This window comes from Sus scrofa, chromosome 8, assembly GCF_054392235.1.
Source record: "Sus scrofa isolate SSC_HxYL_T2T_F1_AM1 chromosome 8, Sscrofa_HxYL_maternal_Yorkshire_Landrace_v2.0, whole genome shotgun sequence".
NCBI classification, from domain to species: Eukaryota; Metazoa; Chordata; class Mammalia; order Artiodactyla; family Suidae; genus Sus; species Sus scrofa.
The window spans coordinates 141,525,435-141,539,540 of NC_139390.1; the positions used below are offsets into that span (position 1 = coordinate 141,525,435).

General features: G+C 42.1%; 1 protein-coding gene and 1 long non-coding RNA gene across 12 annotated transcripts in view; one reads left to right on the top strand and one right to left on the bottom strand.

The window, feature by feature from the left end:
* Nucleotides 1–14,106, bottom strand: part of LOC102167078 (uncharacterized) — a 95,288-nt gene that overhangs the window by 63,225 nt on the left and 17,957 nt on the right. The window contains exon 5 of one of the 8 annotated variants that reach the window (XR_001304090.3): nt 4,566–9,189. The exons of 6 other annotated variants lie outside the window; for them this stretch is intronic. This is a non-coding gene — a long non-coding RNA (uncharacterized LOC102167078). Of the gene's footprint in view, nt 1–4,565; nt 9,190–14,106 lie in introns of those variants that run through there. One more of the 8 variants, XR_014813478.1, reaches the window with a different exon arrangement.
* HPSE (heparanase) overlaps nt 1–14,106 on the top strand; it is a 38,711-nt gene that overhangs the window by 16,192 nt on the left and 8,413 nt on the right. For 2 of the 4 annotated variants that reach the window (XM_084970662.1, NM_001146130.2), the window contains 7 exon segments: nt 5,591–5,764; nt 7,402–7,570; nt 7,882–7,929; nt 8,457–8,550; nt 8,962–9,068; nt 10,226–10,340; nt 13,980–14,098. In XM_084970662.1, the coding sequence (XP_084826788.1) occupies nt 5,605–5,764; nt 7,402–7,570; nt 7,882–7,929; nt 8,457–8,550; nt 8,962–9,068; nt 10,226–10,340; nt 13,980–14,098 (812 nt within the window). In that variant the 5' untranslated portion in view covers nt 5,591–5,604. 4 annotated transcript variants of the gene reach the window in all.

Genomic DNA, 14,106 nt, shown 5'->3' on the forward strand with positions numbered 1-14,106 from the left:
AATTAACCAGGAATGTATTTCCATTCACAGAAACTGTTTTCCATTGTTTCAATGGGATATTGTCATGCAGGGTTTTAAAACAACTGAAATAAGCAATCCTTATCTAACAATTAAATATATTTTTATCTGAAAGTCAATGTTTCATACCCAGCTAAGGGATGATACTGCCCCAGATGTCAGTTAAGGAAATAACACACTCAAACACTCTACACTGTCTTCTTTTGACTTTTGAAAAATAAATGATCTTGAAGTTAAATGGGGTGAGTCAACATTTCTAAGAATACATTGACAATAAATTTTTTTTTTTTTTTTTTTTTTTTTTTTTGCCAGATCCTTAACCCACTGAGCAAGGCCAGGGATCGAACCTGCGACCTCATGGATGCTAGTCAGCCACAGCATATGGAGGTTCCCAGGCTAGGGGCTGAATTGGAGCTATGGCTGCTGGCCTACACCACAGCCACAGAAACTGCAGATCCAGGCTGCATCTGTGACCTATACCACAGCTCTTGGCAATACTGGATCCTTAATCCACTGAGCAAGGCCAGGGATCAAACCTGCGACTTCATGGATGCTAGTCAGATTCGGTTCTGCTGTGCCACAATGGGAACTCCCAACAGTAAATTATTTATCTTTGTGAGATTTTACTTACATTATCTGAATTTCAGTGTATACAATGGATTTTTATGTTTTTTATTTATAAGGTACAGGGAAAAAGTAACACATAAGATATCAGAAAATAGGTTATGTGCCAAAAGAAAACGTAGTCCTCTAAATTATGTTTCGCTTTTTTTTTTTGGTCTTTTTAGGGTCACACCTACAGCGTATGGAGATTCCCAGGTTAGGGGTTGAATCAGAGCTATATCCACTGGCCTACACCACAGCTTGCGGCAACGCCAGATCCTTAACCCACTGAGCAAGGCCAGGGATCGAACCTTCGACCTCATGGATGCTAGTCAGATTCGTTTCCGCTGAGCCATGACAGGAACTCCTATTTTTTGCATATTAAAGCAGGGAGTGGTGGGGAACTCTCTCACTCTTTAATAATATGATCTGTGTTTGAACAGAATCTGGCAGGACAGGGCCTTCTCGGATCCCATTAAAGGAATAACAGACGTCCAAGACACCCACAGCATAAGGTCCCATTTGTAATACATCATTATAGTACAGGCCTGCTGAGAGAAGACTCTGGCGTCAGGTCATCTATAGATTTCCATTGCTTATTTGGTCATCTTAAACATATGCCAATTTACCTTAAAATTTTTTTCTCAGAATGTTTTTTTTGTTTTTTTGTTTTGTTTTGTTTTGTTTTTTAATTTTTTGGAGTCCCCATAGTAGCTCAGTGGTTAACGAATCTAAGAACCATGAGGTTGTGGGTTGGATCCCTGGCCTTGCTCAGTGGGCTGAGGATCTGGCGTTACTGTGAGTTGTGGTGTAGGTCGCAGACGCGGCTCGGATCTGGTGGTGCTGTGGCTGTGGTGTAGGCTGGCGGCTACAGCTCCGATTAGACCCCTAGTCTGGGAACCTCCATATGCTGCGGGAGTGGCCCTAGAAAAGGCAAAAAGACCAAAAAAAAAAAAAAATTCTTTTGGAGTTCAGCTGACTCATAATGTTGTGTTAGTTTCAGGTGTACAGCAAAGTAAGTCAATTATACATATATGTACATTTCTTTTGATATTCTTTTCCCATATAGGTTAATTTTTTGGGCTTTTTTTTTTTTTTTTTTTTTGTCTTTTTGCCATTTCTTGGGCCGCTCCTGTGGCATATGGAGGTTCCCAGGCTAGGGGTCCAATCTGAACTGTAGCCACTGGCCTACACCACAGCCATGGCAATGCAGGGATCCGAGCCACATCTGCAACCTACACCACAGCTCAGGGCAACGCCAGATCCTCAACCCACTGAGCAAGGCCAGGGATCAAACCCGCAACCTCATGGTTCCTGGTCGGACTCGTTAACAACTGAGCCACAACAGGAACTCCTCCCATATAGGTTATTACAGAATATTGAGTAGGTTTCCCTGTGCTATACAGTAGGTCCTTCTTCTTACTTAGCTATTTCATGTATAGTAGCATGCGTATGTTAATCCCAACCTCCTAATTTTTCTTTAAAAATGTTTGCTACCTCATATGATCTTTCTGGAACCCAGACGATAGGTTTTCAACATCTTTCTCCTGCCTCTAGGACTTGGGCCTTCACAGTTTTCCACACCAGGGGAAAGCCTTTCTTATACTATGTAGCTGGGTCAGTATCATTCCAGCCACCCTGCTGACAAGGCTAAAATGTATGACAAATACAGATGGTTTATCTGTATTTGGAAACATCTGGCATCTGGTCTGAACGTTTCTATTTTAATCTGCATCACTGAGAAACATAGATAGAAATCCACTGCGTTTAGTCTGAGCACCAGCTCATTTGAGGCCTAAGTGTCTAAGAAGCCATGTGTCTCCACAAATGGTTCTGCATCCATGGCTGAGGATGGTAGTGCCTGAGTAACTTGGCGAAGATCATATGATGGACGAGACAGCAAGAGTCTACTGGATTAACGGCTTCGTTAATGGCCTGCCCCTTTAAAACAGGTGTCCTAGAAGGTACAGGTAGGCTTTCTAATTACGAGGCCCATTGGATGGTGAGTTCCTCGTGGGTAGATGACGAAGTATTCGTCATGAGAATGTAAATTCACACTGTAAACCTGTCCAGGCAGGAATAGGATATAATTATGGGTGTGACTGTAGAACAGAGGGCTCCCTTATTAAAACAATCATATTTAAGGAGCTAATTCTTTTCTCTCCTTCTTCCCCACCTTTCTTCATCATTCCACTCCCACAATGGATTTGAACACACTTACATAAACAAAAAACAAAGCGTAAGAGTGCCAATGTTTAATGTGTCATTGAGATTATCTTTCCCAGAGATCTTTCCGCCCTTTCACACACTAAGAGATAAGGAGACTGGATAATGACTGGGAATTGGATAATAAGCTGGGAGTTTTCTTATTTTCATTTTGAGGTGGAATGGGCTGGGTGGGTTTTTTGGTTTTTGTTTTTTTGGCCACCCTGTGGCATACAGACTTCCCAAGCCAGGGATCAGATCTGAGCCGCAATTGTGACCTACACTGCAGCTTCGCCAATGGTGGGTCCTTAACCCACTGTGCCTGGCCGGGGATCGAACCTGTGACCCAGTGCTCCTGCTGCCTATCCCATTGCACCACAGCAGGAACTCCATGCGAGGGTTTTATTTTTAAGAATGGATTTAAACTAAGTGATACACAGCCCTTATTCTAGGAGATGTGACTGTTACATTGTCTTTTTAGAGCCACACCCATGGCATATAATAGAATTTTAAGCTACTTAAATGCCAAGGGTATGTGGAAAATGAGGAAATAGAGAAAACATAAAATATAAGCTGCATAAATACTAAAATGCAAACATTCCAGGTTGTTTGAAAACGCCACCATCTTTGTAGAGGGTCTAGGAAACAAGAATGCTTTACATTTACAGCTCCCATCGTGGCTCAGTGGTTAACGAATCTGACTAGGAACCATGAGGTTGTGGGTTCGATCCCTGCCCTTGCTCAGTGGGTTAAGGATCCAGCGTTGCTGTGGCTGTGGTGTAGGCCGGCGGCTACAGCTCCGATTAGACCCCTAGCCTGGGAATGCCACAGGAGAGAAAGACCAAAAAAAAAAAAAAAAAAAAAAAAAAGAGTGCTTTACATCTGTAAGGATTTTTTTTTTACAGTTAACAAAGGACTTTCACATGTGCTATTTCAGCTCAGTTTTGTGAGGTAGCTGGATGATGGGGTGTAGGTCTGCAGCTGAGGCTCATGAAGGTAGAGGATCACCCCTGATCATTCAGCCTGTAAGCGGGAGCGTGGGGCCCGGAGCTCAGCTCTGTGATTCCTGATGCTTTGCACAACACGCTTTGCAGTATGCGTCTAACACAGAGCTGTGACTAAGGCTCTTTGTAACAGGCCTGGTAATGCGGTACTGTCACCAAAAGCCATGGGATATTGGGCAACGCACTCTATTTCTTTGGATGACAAGTGTTCTCAGAAGAAATGGGGGTGAGGCTTTGGGGAGGACTCCATAATCCCAAAAGTCCACACTGTCCCCTTCTGTGGCTCTAAGATCTCATGGAGCTCTGGGCCCAAGGCTCAGAGAGTTTCTCAGACCTGATGTCTGTAACTCCTTGATGACAGGCAGCAGTTCTGTGGAAGGGGGTGACACAACAAATATTTTAAAACCCCTCAAATGACTTGCTAGTGTGGTTACTGCCTGTACGCCTTGATGGGCAGTATTACATGTAGGGTTTCACGGCTGTGGTGACCAAGTCATTCAGGCTGAAGACTCAGAAACAAAACTGAAACAAAGCTACTTTTAAGGCAAAAGGGTGTAGGTGTGCCAGATAGAGGTTTTTTTTGAAACCTAGGTGAGTTGGAGAATGAATTTCTGTGTAACAGATAATTCTAACATTAAAATCAGCAGGATTTATGCAGATAATAACTGAATTAAAGGTGATACTCAAAAATACACTGTTGCCACTCTCAAAAAGAATTAGAAAGCTAGTCAATGGTTAAAAGGCTGAGTTCAAGAGTTCCAAAGCTTTAATGGCCCATTCGTGACTCAGTAATTTGTTTTTTCACAGCACATCTAGCCCCAGAGAAATACCTAAGAATTTCAATTAAGCTGTTAGGTCCAAACAACCTCATAGTAATAATTCTCATCATGTGCAACAGATGCTGACGTGTCCTCTGTAAATTTATTTACTTAATTTATCTGTCTTTTTAGGGCTGCACCAGAGGCATATGGAGGTTCCCAGGCTAGGGGTCCAATTGGAGCTGTCGCCGCTGGTCTACACCACAGTTACAGCAACGCCAGATCCGAGCCGCGCCTGCGACCTACACCACAGCTCATGGCAATGCCGGATCCTTAACCCACTGAGCGAGGCCAGGGATCGAACCCATGTCCTCATGGATACTTGTTGGGTTCAGAACTCACCCCTTGCGAATTTAAAAGATCCTGCTGTGTCCCTGAGAGTTACCTGGTTAACATTTAATTTCAAATAAACAATTTCTTTGCTGTAGGTATTTCCCAAATATTGCCTATAAGACACACACTAAAAATTATTTATTATTTATCTGAATTCAAATTTAACTAGGTGTCCTGTATTTTTAATGTGCTAAACCAGACCAGTGAATTCACTCCCTAGGGGGCCTTGGCACAGTTTGGAAACCTCAGCCAACAGAGCCCTAGGCCAGTTTTTTAATGTAAAATTCCACTTATTTTGAATCAATAAATTATGTACATGAATTTTTCAAAAACCTATTTTACATATAATTACATTTGCCCAGTTCTTTTGTGACTGAGTCGGTGAGCAGAGATATTTAGATCATAAAGAGTGGCGTTTGTGTTGACTGATGAAAGTCTGGCCAGTGCATGTGGAGCACTGAGCTGCAACTGAGCTCCTCAGTTCGCCTGAGGTCACCTCAACAAAACCTAAGTGCCAGACCAAAGCCTCTGGTGCCTTCACGGGACTGATTCAAGGGCTGAGCAAAATAAAGGCACATTGTGAGTGAAATGGCAACATTTTTCTTTCAGGAAGCTCAGTGGATATGCTGTACACTTTTGCTAATTGCTCAGGACTGGACTTGATCTTTGGTCTAAATGCTTTACTGCGAACCAGAGATTTGCACTGGGACAGTTCCAACGCTCAGTTGCTCCTGGACTACTGCGCTTCCAAGAATTATAACATTTCTTGGGAACTAGGCAATGGTAAGTATCCCCCCATCCCTGGAACATTTCATTCATAAGATTTCCCCTTGGCATGACTTCTTCCTATTTATGGGCTTCTTTTTAATGTCAGCGAATACACCTTTTGCCTTGGAATATTTGCATAAGTGCTCAACAGTGCGAGTTTGGAATTGCTTGTGGCAGAAAACTCCTCTATGCATCTGAAAACCTATTGCTAATTTCAGCTTCCTTTACATCTGAACACCTCGTTGGCTCCCACTTTCCCTTGGGATCTTTAGGGCCACTTAGGCCTCTCATGCTTGTGGGCTGGACTCAAGCAGGTTGCCTTTACCTTTCCTTCCTTCCTCTCTTCTCAATTTGGTTAATCTCAGCAACCCCACCCCACACTCGGGATAGGTTCGAGCCAGACCTTCTGGCACAGGATCCCCCCCTTGACTGTGTCCTTCCTCACTCTTTCTGGCAAGGAACTTACACACTCCAAGGAAAATGCTAATGATTAGCCACATTCATTCAAAGACATTTACAGGGCTTTGTTCACACATCAGCCAACGGGACCGAAGACAAAATGAGACGTGAGATGTAGCAACCTGATGAGCATGTGCTCTATTCCGGGCACTGTTGTGAACATTTAGGAAATATTAGCTTCGTTATCTTTATAGTCCCCCTGAGGTGAACACAGGTACGGTCTTCATTTCATAGGTGACCAAAGAGGCACAAAGGTCTTAGCTAAGTAGCTGTGTGATGCTGGGCAATTATTTGTTAGAGGACCTCAGAGGAGTTCGGATTGGAACCCAGGCCATCTGGCTCAAGCAGGAGGTCCCTGCTCTCTTGAGACTTCTGCTCTAGAGGTAGGGAGCAAGCAAGGAACTGATGCATGTCTATGCTGGTATTTATTCTGAGAAAGTCCAGCGGCAGGTTTGGGGATGGGCTTGCTGAGGATAACTGGCAAGGTGAAGGACTGAAAATAGAGCAGAAGGAAGGGCAGAGGCAACCATATCTTAGCTAAGCTGCTCAACAACTTCACTGCAGCAACTAAGGGAACCAATTCTTACCCTCCCTGCTTTTCTACTCTCCTCATTCCCACTTCCTTCTGCTCTGCAAAGGAAGATAAAAGGGTGATGTCATCCTGTGTCCCCCTTCTGCGGGCCCCGTTTTGCAAAGAGAAGGTCTGGTTTCCGGGGAGGAGGAGGAGGGTAAGGTAACCCGGCAAGAGGGGCGGACCCACTCCATGTCTCTCTCCCATCCCTTCAGCTTTGCTACCTCCAGACTCACTGGCACATATACTCTGTGAGTAAATATTCTCAATGAGACTTTTAATTACACTGTAGAAATAAGTTTTTAATGTCTTCTCCCCACACAGTCCCTTTTTTAAGTAAGCTGGGTTATTAAATACCGGATACAGATTATTTCTTGAATATTCTTTCGTTTAATATCCCCCTTATTCGTTTCAAACTGTTTTATTACTTCCTCATACCTCAGTTACATACCTTCTGGGAATATATTCTTTATAACTAGAGATTTTTACTTTCCTTGACTTTCAATTCTAAGTTTTGTAATTTAAAAAATGCTCTGTTGCTTTTATAGGCTGCTTTTATGTTTGCTTTTAAATAAAAAAAATTTCTAGGTAAGCAATTATTTTGAGAATTGCTGTCTTTCAGAACCTAACAGTTTCCGGATGAAGGCTGGTATTTACATTGATGGATTTCAGTTAGGAGAAGATTTTATTGACTTGCACAAACTTCTAAGAAAATCAGCTTTCAAAAATGCAAAACTCTATGGTCCTGATATTAGCCAGCCTCGACGAAAGAATGCTGAGATGCTGAAGAGGTAAGAGTGAGAGGAAGCAGAACCACTTTTCTTAAAAATAATATTTTCCTGTGGTGGAGACTCCTCAACAAACCACCTAATATTAAACGATTTGCTGCCTGACTTGAAGGTTTACCAAAAGAGGAAACAGTGATTGGCTCAGAAGACCAAAGATTTTGTGACAAATGGCACCATGATAAAATTTGTATCAGAATTAGGAAGTCTGTATTGCCTTATCCCAAAGTAATCACCAGTACTCGGAAAAGTAACTCTTATGCATATGTTGTGCATGTAAGGATTAAGTGATAATATAACAATTTTTTTTCCCCTAGTTTCCTGAAGGCTGGGGGAAAAGTGATTGATTCTGTCACATGGCATCAGTAAGTATGTCTCCTACTGTTCATACTAAGAAAGTAAGTACTAAGTTACATACTAAGTAAGTATGTCTCCTACTGTTCATACTACTCTGACTTATTACCTAATTTTGAAAATTTTTCATTTTAGTGTTAATTGGCTTTATAGTGCAGATAAGAAACAAACAGTGTCTCAAGCAGCATTGTCCTGGGATTTTAATATTAATAAAGCAAAAAGTTAAACATTTTAAATAATGTGGGGGTTTCTGTAAGATCGAGGCACACTATCATTTAAGTCATGGAACAGATAAGTAGCTAAAACCAATCCGCTTGCCAAAGAAGAGATGAGCCACGGGTACCTGTATTTGGGACTGTGTCTTCTCAAAACAGAGTAACTGGTCCCCTTCCATTTTGTCCTCTCCATAGTAGAAGTTCTGCCTTTAAAAATATTTTTTTAATAGCATAGGGGTAGGAAGAGGTAGAAAGAAGGCAAGGGTGGTCAATTAACTTAGAAGCAGAAAGTAAAGTTTGTTATTTTCTTCTGAATAATTTAGCTACTACTTGAATGGGCAAGATGCCACCAAAGAAGATTTTCTAAATCCGGACGTAATGGACACTTTTATTTCATCTGCACAAAAAATTTTCCAGGTAATAATATTTTTTTCTTTTTAAGGTAAAACCAGAGTCCTTATTTTGTAGTCCAGTTAGTCCTAAGTTCTATAGGTATATGGAAGTTTATGTGTTTTTCCAATTTTTAGAACTCAGGCACTAGGTCCTATTCACCTTCGATTCCCCTAACATCAGGTCTTACCTATGTACGCTGCGTAGAAATTTAAAAGTATTTCCAATAGTCTTTCGGTAGAACGAACCCTTTACAGCCCATAAGAATGGGACTCTTTACATTCCTTCCACACCCAGACCGAAAAGACTGCGCACGTGTTTTGTAACTATGTTGGGCAGATGGTCCAGGTATAAACGGTTTGAATGCTGCTCATCTTCAACACCATCCTTGGTCAGCTTGCTTGCAGTTACCGTGGAGACTTTCCTGTTCCTCCGTAGGTTGTTGAAGAGACCAGACCCCACAAGAAGGTGTGGTTGGGGGAGACCAGCTCTGCATACGGGGGTGGAGCCCCCTCGCTGTCCAACACCTTTATTGCTGGCTTTATGTGAGTGACGTTTCACTTGGCTTAGGGACCAGATTGCAGCAGTCTCCCGTTCTTCTATTCAGTTGAAATAGCGTAGCCAGAAATCTGGTCAAAGACAGTTCCTGTGGCTTAGCCCCCAAATCTGCGCCAGATTTCACAAGAAAATGATTCACCAAAGCTAGTCGGGCATCTTTAATGTGTCCCAAATTAATCATTGTTATGAACTGCTTTGGAAGTTTTAAGTTCCTTAATTGTGGCCCATAAATATGTCAAAGATTCCTTTCCCTAAAGAAGTACATTGTAGAAGAGGGTATCAAGAGCCTTGACTCTGAGAAGGATATTCAGTACCCACAGCTCTCCGCAGAGAGTCCCAAGGAGATCAGACCCTGGCAGCATGAGGTCACACCAGACCATAAAGACCATCCAATACCCCTTATCCGCCACCACAAACTGGACTGCTTTAAACCAACTGATTTACTTCCATTCTGTAACTCTGTTAACGCTCTTAGTCTATGGCTCTATATCCTCACATCGGACTTTCTTTTCTTTCCTCTCCTACCCTCATTCTTAAAAGCCCCAAATAAGGCACGCATCCTTTATGCCTGTGGGGGCATGAGGACCAGAGAAAAGAATGGAGATGGTTGTTGTGCCACTAGCCAGAGATGGGGGTGGAGGGGGAGGTGTCCTTATAAAAGCTGAGATGTGATTCTACTTTTATTTCTTTACTATTTATTTATAAAATATAAATGTATTTACTGTATACTTGTTTTTAATGTACTCATTTATTACTGCTAATCACAAGCAACCTTTTCTTCAGACCTCACGTGGGAATAGGGTGCGGAGGTGGCAGAGGGGATCCCACAGGATGCAGAATAGTTGTCTGCGGGGGCAGACAACTGTCTGTCGTCTCCTCTGCTTCGTGGACGCTGTCCTGCCCTGCCAGGGACTCGGTGGCATACTCACGGTCTCCTGGGACTCGTTATTTTGCGCAAGTGTGGGAACATGCGGAGGACACGAGCATCTCCGTTTCATCTGAATGCCTTATTTATAATGAATACCTCTTTTCTGGTTTCCTGTCAATTCTTCCCACACAGGGAATAAATCAGAATAGCATATAATTAAAATGGAGTTATTCTGCGTTCCAAACATGAACACAGCGGGGTCTCACTCTGTTCCAGGTGGCTGGATAAACTGGGCCTGTCAGCCAAACTGGGCATAGAGGTGGTGATGAGGCAAGTGCTCTTTGGAGCTGGAACCTACCACTTAGTAGATAGAAACTTTGAACCTTTGCCTGTAAGTAACCACTATTTTCCTGTGTCTGTGAGTGGGTTGGAGTCTGTACCGAGGGCCCTCTGTAGTAGCCTTTTATGAATAGCCAATTCTCTTGGTAAATTCAGCGCTCTCAATGAGTAGCCAAACCAAGGAAAGATGAATTGGAAAGTATCTTTTTTTTCTTTTTAGGGCCGCACTTGTGGCATATGGAAGTTCCCAGGCTAGGGGTCTAACCAGAGCTGCAGCTGCCAGCTTACACCACATCCACAGCAATGCTGGATCCGAGCCATGTCTACAACCTACACCACAGCTCACGGCAACGCCGGATCCTTAACCCACCGAGTGAGGCCAGGGATTGAACCCACGTCCTCATGGATACCAGATGGGTTTGTTACCACTGAGCTACAACAGGAACCCTTGAATTGGAAAGTATCTTAAGACATCACCCATTCTAACATTTTTGGTTTTCAAGAGAAGAAATTGAGGCCCAGAAATAGTGTTTTTAACGTGGGCTATTTGGCATGTTGTGTGGGATTTTTTTTTTAAGGCATTTTAGTGGTTCCTACCATGGCACAGTGGGTTAAGAATCCAACTGCAGTGGCTCAGGTTGCTGCAGAGACACAGGTTCTATCTCTGGCCCAGTGCAGTGGGTTAAAGCATCTGGCATTGCTGCAGCTGTGATGTAGGTCTTAGCTGTGGCTGAGATTCAGTCCCTGGCCTGGGGAACGTCCCTATGCTGTGCGTGTGGCCATTAAAATTCTTTAAAAGGGGGGGCTGTACTTTGAAATTTTATGACTCCAGTTTCCAAGACAACAAACTAAAATCAAAAAAATATTTTTCAAGGTAAATCAAAGTTAAAATTGCCGATAGTATCCAAAGTTTCAAAACCCTTTTATGCCGTGAAATAATTTATTTAACTTATCACCCTAAGTTTGTTAATAATTATTATTTTGTTAATAATCTTTAAGATATTTGTTAACAAATTTTCATTTCCACCCTACTTCCAAATACATCTGTTGCTAAATCAGGAAATGGTGACCTTTCTATCTAAAAAGCCACTCGGAAGATATATATGTCTCAAAATTGGGATAGCATAGATGTAGTCTTGAGAAGTATGATCTTGATTTTTATAGTCTCAAATAGCACTTGAGACTATCTATTTTCTAAGAATAATTCCTAAGGGAATTATTTGAACACTGCAGGAAAGCTAGGAAAGTTTGCAAAAGGCACATGCTGAGAAACAAGCTAGGCTTTTGTGGTTTGTAGATAGATTTCATTGCTTTAAATCTATAGTGGCCCAAGATTATGGAGCATACTGTTCAAAACTAAAAAAAGTACTTAGCAAAATGGCTTTGCACCAAAGGGAATCTATCTTCCCGAAGTACATTGTGAGTCATTTGTAAAATGAGTTAAACCAAATGTGACAGAATTTCATCAGACAAATATCCAGAATCTACTACTGCCTCACTCTTTCTTTCTTTCTTAGAATTATAAAAAACTTCATTATAGTTGACTTACAATTTGCGTTAATTTCAGTTGTTCAGCAAAGTGATTCCGTTATACATACATACATTCTTTTTCATCTTCTTTTCCATGATGGTTTATTACCGGCTACTGCATACAGTTCCCTGTGCTCTACAGTAGGACCTTGCTGTTTATTCATCCTGTGTATAATAGTTTGCATCTGCTAATCCTCAACTCCCGATCTCCCCAGCAATCCTACATTTGTTCTCTATGTCTGTGAGTCTGTTTCTCTTTCATAGATAGGTTCATGTTTGTCGTATTTTACATTCCAGATATATGTGATACCATATGGTATTTGTCTTTCTCTTTCTGACTTACTTTACTTAGTATGAGAACCTCGAGGTCCATCCATGTTGCTGCAAATGGCATTATTTCCTTCTCTTTTAAGGCTGAGTGTCAACCCACATCTTCCTTGTCCATTCATCTGTCAGTGGACATTTGGGTTGTTTCCATGTCTTGCCTATTGTAAACAGTGCTTCCACAAACATTGGGGTGCATATATATTTTTTTGTTTTTTGTTTGTTTGTTTGTTTTGCTTTTTAGGGCCACACCCACCGCATATGGAGGTTCCCAGGCTAGGGGTCTAATCGGAGCTGAAGCTGCTGGCCTACACCACAGCCATGGCAAGGTAAAACATTTTTAGTTTATTTTTGAGGGTGTGCTCTAACTTCACTGATTTGCATGCATCTCTCCAACTTCCCAATACCAGGAGCTGAAGAGACTGACTTTTATTCATTGTAAATCCTTGCCTCCTTTGTCAAAGATTAATTGACCATAGGTGTGTTGGTTTATTTGGGGGCTCTCTGTTCTATTCCATTGACACTGGTTCTTTCCTAAATGGACCTTGAACAAGGAAGGGAAATAAATAGTTTCTTCACAATTTGCTCTGAGTACAGTGTCTAGAAGGTGGCCAGCTTATCCTGTCCCTCTTTGTAAATAGGACCAACTATTTATTATGTTATCTAACTCTTCTCAGCCATACAGAAACTTTTGGCTTAAGAATCCTTTTTATAGGCAGGAAACATACTTCTTCCTCAAGGTTCACAAATCAGCGAGAAAAACTTGCAAGAGTAAATGATACTCTTGACATCTACAGGATCCAAGGGACTCAGCCTTAAACTCATAGTACATGTCTGTTTTCTTATTCGATTTGCACTACATTCCTGGAAGGTGGCAGAGTAGGTATTTTCCACCCATTTTTCCAAACCAAGATGAGGCAGTGTGACCTGCTGGAGGTCATAACACTGTCGCCTGGTTACTCTGAAGAATCCTGTGCAAATCCTGGCTCTGAGCCTGCTTGCTTTCTATTCCCAAGTCACTGAACCATACCAAAGTCAAGTTTCCTTTGAAAACATTTGATTCGCCTCTTGTCTCCAGTGAAAAATTTGAATTTAAGCAGAGAACCTGGGAGTTCCCATCGTGACTCAGTGGTTAACAAATCTGACTAGCATCCATGAGGATGCGGGTTCGATTCCTGGCCTTGCTCAGTGGGTTAAGGATCTGGCGTTGCCGTAAGCTGTGGTGCAGGCCGGGAGCTACAGCTCCGACTCGACCCCTAGCCTGGGAACCTCCATATGCCTCCATGGGTGCGGCCCTAAAAAGCAAAAAAAAAAAGAGAGAGAGAGAGTCAGAGAGACACGTAGCATCTGGCTGTCTTTTTTTGACCAGTGATAATCACTGCCTAATGCATTACTTTACTGGGGGGAGTGGTTATAAGGTTCTAGAGAAAATGGTTTTAATCTCTTAAACAGAAATTTTATTTTAAAAACTTTGTATGTGTGTGTTTGTGTGTGTATCTAAAAGTTTTGCTTTGAGCTTTGCTTTGACATCTTGGACGATAGACAACAAAAAACATTTAGACTGTCTCTGAGCAATGAGTTGCATTCTCGAGAATCATCTCCTAGCAGGCACAGCCCTCCGAATTGCAGAAACATAATTCTCCAGGGATAAAAAGCAGCAGACAAGATACTGCCTTCAGACATGGTGTTAACACAGACCAAAAGATGACCCCTTTTCAAATAGCTCTAGGACAGCAGTCACACTCTTCGTAGGGGAACTCTTTGCTTGACACTGTTTTTGTTAAAGAAACAAGTTAAAATTGATTTTTGTTCCTCCCTCCCCAACCGCCACAACCAGGATTACTGGCTCTCTCTTCTGTTCAAGAAACTGGTGGGCACCAAAGTGTTAACAGCAAGTGTGAGAGGTCCAGAAAGAAGCAAACTCCGGGTATACCTTCACTGCACAAACAACAACCAGTAAGTGT